Source organism: Apis florea, unplaced genomic scaffold, assembly GCF_048593485.1.
Source record: "Apis florea isolate Af1SG1 unplaced genomic scaffold, ASM4859348v1 contig_1794_pilon, whole genome shotgun sequence".
NCBI classification, from domain to species: Eukaryota; Metazoa; Arthropoda; class Insecta; order Hymenoptera; family Apidae; genus Apis; species Apis florea.
In genome coordinates, this window is record NW_028256482.1 from 1,676,178 (window position 1) to 1,689,232 (window position 13,055).

The 13,055-nt window shown below is 22.4% G+C and overlaps 1 protein-coding gene and 1 long non-coding RNA gene across 3 annotated transcripts in view; one reads left to right on the forward strand and one right to left on the reverse strand.

The window, feature by feature from the left end:
- The window catches only part of LOC100867936 (uncharacterized), an 88,227-nt gene that overhangs the window by 57,065 nt on the left and 18,107 nt on the right, over positions 1–13,055 (forward strand). For both annotated transcript variants that reach the window (XM_031917401.2, XM_086912845.1), the window contains exon 2: positions 11,077–11,181. Coding sequence is in view for 1 of the 2 variants with exons in the window: in XM_086912845.1 (XP_086768971.1) it covers positions 11,077–11,181 (105 nt within the window). In the remaining variant the exon portion in view is untranslated. The remainder of the gene's footprint in view (positions 1–11,076; positions 11,182–13,055) is intronic.
- Positions 1–13,055, reverse strand: part of LOC147658638 (uncharacterized) — a 59,628-nt gene that overhangs the window by 13,759 nt on the left and 32,814 nt on the right. The window lies entirely within an intron of this gene.

The window sequence follows — 13,055 nt, forward strand, 5'->3', positions numbered from 1 at the left end:
TATGTTATGTATTATTGTAACAATATCTTTTGAAAAAAATGCTTTATATTGTTAATATCTGGATCTGTATTTTATATACAATTTATATTAAAATTTTCTTATAAAAAGCTCCTTGTTGAATATTTTAAATATACGAAAGGATGTGCCAAGAATATAAATCTATCTTCAAGATGACAGTCCCCATTCTGAGGTAGTCACACGAAAACGGTGAACTCGAACAAGTTCTTTCTCAAGATTCGCATTCAATAATTTGTGAAATGTACGTTGTTCATGACACAAAGTCTCGAAAAATTAAATAGATAGGGTGTTTCGTTTAACAAAAGAGATTAAAGATAATTAAAGTTGTTTAGTTCAAAAAGAAACATCGTGTTACACAAACAATTTTTTTGTAGGTTAAATAATACTGAAGAACTTCAACTTTATTCTTTTATATGGAATTATATAATTTTGAAACGTATTTATCTAATTATCGATATTCCCTACAAATAAGAAAATTATAACCATATAAATTTTGTTTTATTATATAAATTTTATGAAATATTATGATTTTTGTAATATATTTCGCCCAAATCTACATGACTAATGTTTTCTATTAATATTTTTTTAATAAAACTGAAACGAAAATTTTTTCAAAGAAAAAAAATAGTTTGAAATTGTATCAGAAATCTCCAGTTGAGTTATTTTTCTATATTTTTAAACATAGGACTTATGTATATATATTAAATATAGTTTTGACGAAGAAATTCAAGTATTAACAAAAATAAAGAAATTATTCACTTAAACGTTAAATGTTAATAACGTTATATCAAAATTATATTAAACTTTAATATTAACTTAACATAACTTAGTATTAATTTTAATATTCCATCTACTTTATATTCATGTTCAAAAGGTCAAATTTTTTTCAAGATGACGAGGGAAGACCCTCTTTTTTGTAGATGATCGTCCTTTATCATATGTTTCTACTCGCGTCGCAGAGGTTTTGCGAGATCTCTCGTTTCATGATATGATCTCACATGCATGCAATCACATGTAAGTTCGCTCTTGTTCATCGATCTCATTCATTTTAATACTCCACGAAAATTTTGGAACGCGTACAGATCTAGAAAAAGATAATCTGTAGCTAATAAAATTCAATTGTTCAATTTTCATATTTGAAAAATTCAAAATATTACATGTTTCTCAGATCTGGTGTATGATTAATCAAAAATAGCATTTTAAAAATTAACGTGTTTTGGCTTCGTTAACGCCATTTAAAGAGAAATATTTTATAACGATTACATTACATTTTTTATATTTTGGAAAATATAAAAAGATGAAAAAAAAAGTAAAGCAAGCAAATGTAATCAATTATTAATATTTTTTATACTATGTATAATCATTTTTGTTTATGAATAATTTTTTTTAAAATTAGAAAAAAAGAATAAGAAATGTTCACAAAGATAATGATATATGTACATTTACAGACAAAAATTAAGAAACAAATTAAATTTACGAATTTGTTTATTTTCTTATTTTCTGAGACGAATAGGTTGAAGTCAGAAAGAAAATAGAAAGATAACAGTTCATACATCAATAAGCAATAATAATAATTATTATTTTTTTAAATATATTTGTGTAAAAATAAAAAATATAAAGAAATTCACAAACGATTAATTTGTTTCAGTAAATATTCAGTGATTTGTGATAACTTAATATTATTACTACTAAAAATCAATTTGTATTTATACATATATTATTTTGATAATTATATATATTATTATTTATTAACATTGACATATTAAATTGTAAAATTGGAAGTGAATTATTTTTAATATACATAACAGAAAATCAAAATATAAATTTGTATTTATATTTATGCTTAATAACTTATATTTAATAATTATAATAAATAATTATTATTTTTTATTAAGTCACTTTTATATATTTATACTTTTATGCATATAAATGATTACAATTTTTTCAATTAATTAATTCTTATGCTTAAATATTTTTTAATTTAAACAATATGAAATTAATAACAATTTCAATTTTAAAAAAGCTTTGAAAATATGATTAAAAGTGGTAAGCGTTAATTTTGTTTTATATTTATAAAAGTTTAAGTAATTACTAAAAAAAAAAAGTTACTATTTTCTGTAATCTTGTGTAGATTTTAACAAATATTTATTAGATATATATTCAGTACAGGCAGCAGATTTGAACAAAAGCTTTAAAAGAGGCTGAAATTTGTAAACTTCTGCTGTTTAAATTAATTCCAATAAACACTATTAATTTAAATAAATTACTATTAATTTCAATTTAAATAATTTAGTAATTAATTAATTTAATAAGTAATTTAAATAAATTACTATTAATTCTAAACATTATAGATATTGGTCATTTCATAAAATTCATAGAATTACTATTTTGATAGATAAATGTATTTTTATTTAACGTTGAAATTAAAATATTTGCGAATTAACAGTTTTTTAACATTTTTTAAAAATTGATACGTCTTATCTTATCAGTTAAAATATAAAAAAAATTCTATAATTCTAATAATTCTGGAAGTAATCAATTTTATTTAGAATATTTCATAAATATTTAAAGTAATTAATTTCAATGGAACATCATTTTGTAATATGTTATTTTTAAAATGTGAATTTAATTTTGGTTGGAAAACATCATATGCAAAATAATTAATACATTGATTCTCGGTTTCAATAATGTCTCAGACATATAATACAATTGCTTATTCACTTGACATATCTAGATGTTTGTCTATGTTTACAAGTCAACAGTAATTAATAGATCCATTAATCTAGATGTCCATTGTAGTCCATATATGTATATGTTTAGTCTATAGTCCGAAGAATAAGAACGTATCAATTGTTGTTGAGCAATGTGTCGAAATCTTAGAAATCTTTGAAATATTGTTCAAGTTTCAACATGATTATATTAGATTTCTATATTCGTGCAATAATATACTTTTTATTGGAAATAAAACAATGGAATCGAATTACAATTTAAAATTTATTTTGTGATAAGAATGCACCAAAAATACATTTATCATTTTGCTCATTTTGCATAATATTATTAACGAATAATTATTGCATAATGCAATATATTAATGCATATGTTATTCTCCTATTATGTATATCTCGTTTCAATTCCTATGTTTATGTTGTTAAATTAATTTAGTTAGTTTCAATGAATATTGTAACTTTGATAATAATAATATATGATATATGATACAAAATACCAGAATATTAGGAATATTATAATTTAAATATGCATATTCTATATGGAATGAATTTTTATAGATAAATGTTGTCAAACAATTTCATTAAATATAGAAAACTATTTGTAATATAATAACTTGTAATTCGAATTATAATTATAATTGCAAATTACATTATTATTAATATTTATTGTTAATATCTAACATTCTAAATATTTGTATATTTTTTGTAATTGCATATTTCTTCATGTGTGAATGTCTTTCTTGCATACGTATCGTACATAAACATAATTAAAAACTTAATTAATATTAATAATCATTTAAAAATCAAGAAATAATGTCGTCCTATTTAAAAAAAAAAAATAATAATATTATTTCTATCAGAAGATCCATCCTTAAAATTCTTTATACTTTAAAAGGTTTGAAAGGCTTCTTCTATATTCTATTATTATGAAACTATTCTGTAGTAGTTTATTTGATATTTGTAATAGTTTCTAAAATTTTATCATGTAAAAAATATATCTTTTGTGTTTTCTTTTTTAAAAGAGGATATTTTTTTCAACTTTATAATCTTTCTTTAGTTATTTCTTTAATTAAACAATAGAAGCATTTCATCAAATATTTTACTTTTTTTTAATGACTCCTAAAAAAAAGTATGGCACATCAAGTAAGATATTTCATTTAAACATGTCAGCAACTTTTAGAGTCCAGCTTTATTGCGTTATAAAATCAAACGTTGTAAAATGAAACATTTTACGGAAACTATTAATATGTATATGACATTTGACATATTAAACTTTTCCTTGTACATATTTTCATATATATTTTGTAATACAATATGATATGATACAATAATATCGATTTAATTTTAATATAATGTATATACATATATTATGTATATTTAATTGCAAAAATTAAATTGAATAGTTAATTTGCTTTCAATGAAAATTTATAAAGATTTAATATAACATGTAATATAAAAAATTATATGATTATTTATTTTATTTAAATTTATTTTTACATTAAACTTTTAAACATTTTAAAGAAATACTTTTAAAGAAATACTTAGTCTTAATTTTGCATATACAAAATCAATTTTAGAAATCAAAACAAATTGGTATATAAAAATATTGATTATTTATTAAGTTATGAACAATTTAAGTTTTTAGAACGAAACGGAGTGCAACAAAGACAAAGCGATTTCCGCTTCGTTTCATTATGGCTGTTCTAATTGCTGACTGCAAACTTAAATTGCTTGTAACTTAACCTCTTGAGGAACATTATAAAACATCAAAAATAACGTTACGATACTTTCAAAGCAGTAATTGTCAAGTAAAATAAAATATCATCAGTTTTTATTATTGAAAGATTTTGTGATAAAGAGTTCTTAAAACAAATTTTACTTTCTTTTTTTTTATTTACAATAATTTCGATTAAAAAAAAATTGAACGTATACAATACGTGTCCCTGAAGAAATTAATAAATAAAAATTCTTTCATGAATTTTTAGATTTATTACAATTTTTCTGATATTACTGATATTAAGATACCTATTGAGACATAATATTAGATATAATGTTATTTTTAATTGATTTATCATATTTCTATCGCAATATTATAATTTATTATCAAAAATAAAATCTCAAAATTATTTTTATCGATCATTTTGCATTTACATGTATACGTATAATTTCATACAACATAAAATTTGTAATTTTTAATATACAAAATCAAAATTTCATATGAGTTACGTTATATTTTGTCGATAAATAATTCTAATATCGCGACAATTTTAATTAACTTTTTTCATAATTTTTAATTTAAAAAATAAAATTTACTATTTGTTTAAATTATTATTAATTATTTTTAATGATGATATCATTATTATTCACGAATATTAAATTCTTAAATTTAATTAAATTTGCATTATATATATTTTCAATTTTTTAAATATTACAATTCATCCATGAAAATTATATTTTAAATTCATTTTTTAAAAACACTATTTTATGTTTAAAAATAGTTTATCTTCGAAATAACGAAATAATTTCGTTAAAATTTCACTGCGTTTATGAAGTTGTAATTTTTTACATTCTTACATTGACCTAATAATATTTGTAAGTGTGATATCAGATGCTGAATACGTAAACATAATACATAAGAAAATATTCATATGGAAATTTATACTGGTAAGATCTTCGCTGGAAAAATATTTACAGACACGTATATATCTATTGTAAGGATAAGAAACAAAATTGCCATAACCCAGATTTCTATAATCGCACAGAATTTTACATACGCTTTATTTTACTGATTTTACATTATTTCCTTAAAATAATATTATATTGAAAATAATATTATACAAATATCATTAGAACATTGTAATACACGAAGATCAAAAAGTTTCTGAATTTCTTATTTACATTATTATTTGATGATGATATTTGATTTAAACAAATATATATCAAAGTCACCAACAATTTTTCAATGAGATATATATATATTCTAATTGAAATAATTTTTAAATTGTCGTACAGTACTTTACTTGTCGTACAGTAATTGGTGAATGAAACAATGAGCATTCATCTTATTTCTACCTAATTATACATTAATTAAATGATTGTGGAAGATTTATGAGTAAAAAGAATGACAATTGAAAGTTTAGAAATTGGTGAAACTTCAAAAGTTAAGAAAATACATATATCATTAAAAAATAATTCAATGTGGCTATTTTCTATGATAATTATTTCTTATTTATCAGAGAAAATGCTCGAAGTAATTACTTATTTTGAATTTCAATATACGATAGAACTTCTATTATTGTAACATTGATTATCTAAACACCTTAATATCCGAACGTACTATTAATTGAATATCGAACTATTATGTACCGAATTATTATGTACATTATCTATATGCTCCTTCTCATCACATATAATATTCAACATATCTTGTTCGACATAAGTTGCTTGGACTTATTGCCAACTAGACTACGCGCTCTGTAATTGGCCAGGGGGTTTTGTTAAGAAATCGTTAACAAAGAAAAATTTTGTTTGAAATATTATATTTGTATAACAAACATCGAAACGTAAATATCTACTTAATGTTAATTATGGAAACGAAATTGAATGAGAAGAAGAAATTAAAAAACAGTGAAAAGTTGAATAATTCGTTAAGAAGAGAAAGTAAAAATTCAATTTTGATAATTGCTTTTTTTGAAAAATCAATGATAACACTTTGATAAATGAATTGATTTTCGCCTGGCTCCTCCTTTAACGCTTAATCGAGTAGAGTATCGATGTAAGTAAGTATTTTCTCGTTTCTAATCAGTACAGGAGTTAAAGTAAGTGGGAAAACTCTATCCAATAAGAAAACTATTATCTAAACTTGTCTAAATCTAAAATCTAGAAATAACTTAATCGCATCGATTCAATATATTTAATAAAAAGTATATATGAGGAAGAATATCTTGGTAAAAAGATATTAAAAAATATATATATGTATAATAAACAACGCTTCGCTCTTCGATACAAACACGTTTAAACACTTTCAAGGACGCGATGTAATTTCTTTAAATTGACTACGCTGTTCTTTAGACGGAAAAAAATGTCACGTTACAAAAAGACGTTTTTATTCGAAGGGAATAGAGAGAGATGTGGGGAGGATAAGAGGAAGCTGACGATGCCTTGATGTAATTATCTTCTCTTCGTCCTTTTCTCACACAAATTTCTCCCTCCTTGTCCAATGTCTATCGAGCTTTTAGCGGGAACCGAGCCTTCATCCTGGAAATACGAGACTTCGGGATTCACTAGACGTTTCCTTTCTCACGGTTAAGTGGGTTGTTCCAACCCTTAACGAAACAAAGAAATACAATATTTATAGCGATAAAAGATTATTCTGAAATGTTCAAGATGATGTTTTCCCTTTGTTTTCTTCAAACATATAGAATCGTAAAGATCTAATATCGTCAAGGAAATTGGCTTAAATCAAATATTTTGATTTCGATGAAAGTTTTTGCGTATATATATATATAAATAGATTGCGGATTTTATACGAATATATATTTCGATATACTATTATTATTTTGTATTTTGCATATTTTCGGTAGAGCATATGCTCGTATGTATGTTAAATATTTCATATATTTGGTTATATAGATAAGTATGAATAAAATATTATGTTTAAGTAGGTAATAATATTTTAATAATATAATAAAATAATATAACAAGATAATAATATCACAATTTGAACAGATACGATAGTTTATGTATATATAATCAATGATGATTACTGTTATTAATTAGAATTACACATAAGTAACAATAGCCTGTAAAATGAAATTACTATATCTTAATTATTTTATTTTGAAAATAGATAGTTGAATATTTTTATGAAGAGAGAAGCATATATTCCAAGATTCAATAACTTTCAAGGATGTGATGTAATTTCTTTGGATTGACTGCGCTATTCTTTAGACTGAAAAAAAAAATATCATGTTAAAGTACGCATGAAACAGCCACGATTAACAGATTGTCGATTCATTCTTAACAGATATATTCATGAACTGTAACTGAACTTATTCATTCACGTATCTGATAGTTGCGACAAATATCAACACTGAAGAAGAGTGTGGCTATGTGTCACAAAAATATTGATATGCGAATATGAATATAGCATCACATCTTGTAATACAGAACGTTCATTTTTGCCATTATCATTTGACTGAGCAACAATTTAAATTCCATAAATATGGAGAAATTATTTGTAATTTTGTATATTGTAATGCCAATTGGGAATTCATTATAAATAAATATTAATTAAAATAAAATTATTAAATAATCATTACACCGGTTCAGATAACGTTGTAAATGCAATACATTTATGTTGAATATTTTTATACACGCATATATTCGTATGTTTTTAAGAGCGTAAATTTCACATGCTTTTTGCATATTTCACGTGCCTAAAAATTCGCAAGTTAATGACGAATAATTATACGCAGCAATTTCTTTTTCGGCGAAAAAGTTCTTGCGAAAAATCAATCGAAGAAAATATTTCTTCTTTATTGACACTATTCAAATTATGGGCATTTTTCAAAACGTGAAAAACTCGTTTGTTTAGATGAAGCATTTTATACATCCATTAAGAATCGTGATATAATTATCGTGATATTAAAAATTTATGTAATATACTAAAAAAATATTAATATATAAAGCAATAAAAACTAAATAAGTGTTAATTAATAAGTGCTAATAAATATAATTCTACTAATTATATTAATCGCTTATTTATATTATCTATTTTATATTAGAAGCTGAAGAATGGTAATTACGTCCCTTATTAAAATAAATAGCTATTGCAGATTTTTGATATGCAAATATATAACATTAAGTAAATATATTGTACAATTTTTTTTTCTGATATTAATTTTACTTGCATAACAACATATAATGCTGACTTTAGTTTGTTAGATACTAGATTGTATCACATTTGCACAATGTTAGAATAAATGACAATCAACTGCAACTCTATAAACTCTGCTTAACCTATATTTTGCTTAACATATTTTGTTCTCTACATTTCTATCAAATGAATTTAGGATATTATTCTTGTATTGAGTTTAAGCACAGGATCACAGTACACAGCTGCTGTAATATGTGTCAGCTTTCAGAGAAGATTCTATTAATGAGAGATTTTCAAAAATTCTGGAAATGAGAATCTTGAAAATGAGGTAGCCATATTAAATTGAAAGCCAAAATGGAAGCTAATTCACAAACAAACGTTCGCAGAATTAGACGTATCTTCAATGACAATTTTCAATTTTGGGTGTAATGTGAAAATGAATTGGTAAAGTGGATATCGCACCAATTACCAGAGGAACAAAAGTTGCAGCGTTTGGAAGTGTGCTTATCACATGAAACTCGAAACAATAGAAGACTGTTTTTGAATAAAATCATAACCTGTGATGAGAAATGAATACCATACGATGATCGTACATGACCTGGACAATGGTTGGATGCTAATAAAATCATCATTACGATCGAAAAAGGTTATGGTGGCTGTACGATGATCTGGAATAATTCATTATTCTTTTCTGAAACAAGAAGATACTATAAGTATGTCAAGTTTGGAAGAATGTAAAATGAAAAATGTATATTTCAAAAACTATTTTCAATGCGTTAGTTAAATGCAAACGAATAGGATGTGGAATTAGGAATCTTCTGAGAATGAACGAAATGCTAATGAATCTCATGCAAAATCAAAAAGGTCAAGGAGGTTGAAAATTCATGAAGGAACTATTTGCGAAATCGATATATCGCCAAAGGATAGAGATGAATTTGACACATAGTCAAAAGTTAGATTGAAGATAATTGAAAATAGATTGAGGATAAAATCAAGATTAACATTTTTAAAAAACATTTATGAACATTTATTTGGGGACATTTGTGTTTTTGATGTGCATTCTCATCGACAATTATGTATTATTAGGAAACATTTGTGAATACATACATACATGTAGTTGGAAGAACAGAAATTTTAAATATCAGATACAAAATCTCATTGAAATTCATATGATACTGAAATAAATGATCAAACTTTCGTAAAGCTAATACAACTTCCAAAGAGATATAAATACTTTGCATATAACGTAGAAACTTGAAAACATTACAAGAAACAACGGGTTTACATTGATAGGTAACAAGGCAGAACGAAACATACGAATAAAATTTTTTTTATTACTCGTAGTTTCTCACAAAATTGCCATCCAACAAATAATTGAAATTTCTTAGAATCTGAATTAATAAATTTTTTAAAATGTTACAATCATTTGAAATTGCCATAATTCATAGAAATTATAATTTATTATTATAATTTTATAATGTACTTTTTATTAGCAAATAATGTTTATATTATGTGAAAATCAAAAAATTTGAAAAATATTTATTAGACAAAATTATTATTTTGCAAAAGTACTTAATTTGTTTGTTTATATGTAAACATCATTTTACATATTTATTCTAAAATATTAATAAATTTATAATATTTTATAAAATTAAGAAAAATGAAATTATAATTAATGTAATAAAAATAAGAATTAAAAAGTGAAAAAAATATGTTTAAATTTCAAAATTCTTGTAACACGTCAATAATTTTATGAAATAATCTTCTGTTCATTAAATATAGAAAATTAAAAGCAAATTCCTTTTTAATTGTTAAAAAATTTTTATTTTAATACAATTTTGTTTTTTTCGTTCCATCCAAATAGATAATATATATTGATATTTCAAAATGATTTATTTAATTACAATCATTATAACTATTAATATTTTTAAAAGAAAGTGATAACAATATTTTTAATTTTACAAGAAGATTTATTATTTCTCTAAAAATTCAATTTTGTCAAAAAATAATCATTTTTGAGCATAATAAATAATTAAATTAGCAATACATTTATATGATTTATTTTCATTGTTAAAAAAATAAATTAACGTCAAAATTTATTTTAAAAACAATCATATAAAAATATGAATATGAAATATGAAAAGAAATATATAATTTCTTTAAACTTTTTACTAACTTTTAATTAATAAGAACACGTATACATGTATAAAAAAAACTATTCATACAATCAAAATTCATAATTTGAAGAAAAAAAACAACATTATTTATTTTAATTTTTGTAATATAGACATTGTTAAAGAAATAAACAAATTATTAAATATGATGTCTAATTATATTATATTGTTTTGAAATAATTATATATTATATATATTTATTTATTATAAAATTTTTTACATTTTTTTGTCTCGATAGAGAATTTATATTTTAAAAGGTATTTTATTTTTATGGTTTCAGAAGAGCGTAGAATTTTTTTGCTTATCAGTGTGGAGGGGAGAAATCGATTTAAAAAACAACATGTCACACTTTCACTGGACAAACATCAGGATGTTAATCAGAATGGTACGTGTATTAATAGCTTATAGTTAATATAGAGGATGATTTAATGTAAAGTGTGATTAATTTAGCAGAAATCAATGCTTTTAATTTTATGTTATGATTTTTTTATTTTAATCCACTTTATTAATTTAAATTCTTATAAATAACATTAATTACATATTTTTTCTTATACCTCCTACTTCATAAATCATCTTATAATGAGATACCAATATTTATTTTAATAAAATATGTCATTTTACTTTAGATTTTTATTTAATATTAACCTTAAGTTTTCAATTAAATTTTAAAAAGACATATTAATAAAAAAAAGACATTATTATTAAACATTTATTATAATATTTATTTTATTATATAATTGCAGGTATCTAAAAATTTAAAAAATGATTCTACAAGCCAAAATATAACAATAATCAAAAATAACAAAATTTCATTTTCGCTTTCTTTTATAGCCGAATCTTTATAGCTATAATATAAGCGCGAGCAAACTTTTCTTTGTGTATAAATGTAGGGCAGCTCAAACAATGGAGAATACAATGATTTTCAAATCCAACAACACACAAAACAATAACTAACCTTCGATATTACGTTCTTCCCTTTTTTATGACTTATGTACAATCAATAATACGAAGTATTAAAATAATATTTATAAAGATCACTTCGTATATACATTTATTTTTGTTCATTATTATTCAAAAGCATGAAATTCAATAAAGTTAAATTTTTATATTTATATTTTATATCTCCATAACAGGCTATTTTTGCAATCTTGTAAAAATGAATATGAATAAAACTTTTCATGTAGAAAAATAAAAAGAAGCTCTAAATTTTGACATCAAAAGTCATTCAAAAAATAGAAAAAAAAACCGTACCATTGAAGTCATTCTTTGTTTAATTCCAATATCTTGATTAATCGAGATATAAAATATTCATAGTGCTAAAAATATTATAAAAATGGCATTTTGCAAATTATTTAATTGTTTTCTTAGAAATGCACATGTTATTCAAAAAATTTTATCTGTAACTTGTCTGAAGCTTTTAATTGGTCAGTGAGGGATCCATGTACGCGACAAAGTACGAAACAAAGTTTCACGTTTTTTATGAGTTTTTATTTATCGATTAAAAATAATTATTTTCGAAATTATAAACATTCAAAATATACGATTTAAATTTTTTTCTAACTTTAATAGAGTTTATTCAAGTTTTAAAGTAAATTAAATGATAGATATGTTTATTTCTGAAAAAAACTAAATTACTTGTAACAAAGTATTAATGATGTATTGAAGACTTTGAATTAATTTAAACGTTATATTAAGTTCTCCATTTGAAGTTAAAGTTTGTTTCTTTGTTTAATCGATTTGATTTGGGTTTAATTAGGTTAAATAATTGGAAAGACTTTATGAATTTCACAAGAAAAATCTTCGAATCATAATCGAATTTTCTATATTTCGTATAAAATAATATTAATAAATATTCGTTCCTTTAAGAAGATTTGCTCGTATTCGTGGTTATTCGTTGATTTTTAATTGTCGTGTTTTTAATTTGATTAAAAAATAGAACCAAAAGTTTTTTATTTTTGATTTTCGTCTTATTTTAGCTTAAATTAATAATCATTCTCTAAATTTTGAACGTTTGTATTTATATTATTCATATGAAATATACAAAATATATGAAATGTAAAAAAATATGTATTTATATAAAAATTATATAATTGAGAAAAATAAATATGTTACAAATATAATATAATATTCTTCTCTCTTACAAATATATATAAAATTCCTTTTTTTTTTAAATTTTTTTAAATTAAAAAAATTTTATACTTTATTTTATTGCTAGTAAATCTCTTACATTTTTGAATATATGTGCTTTGAATTATATTT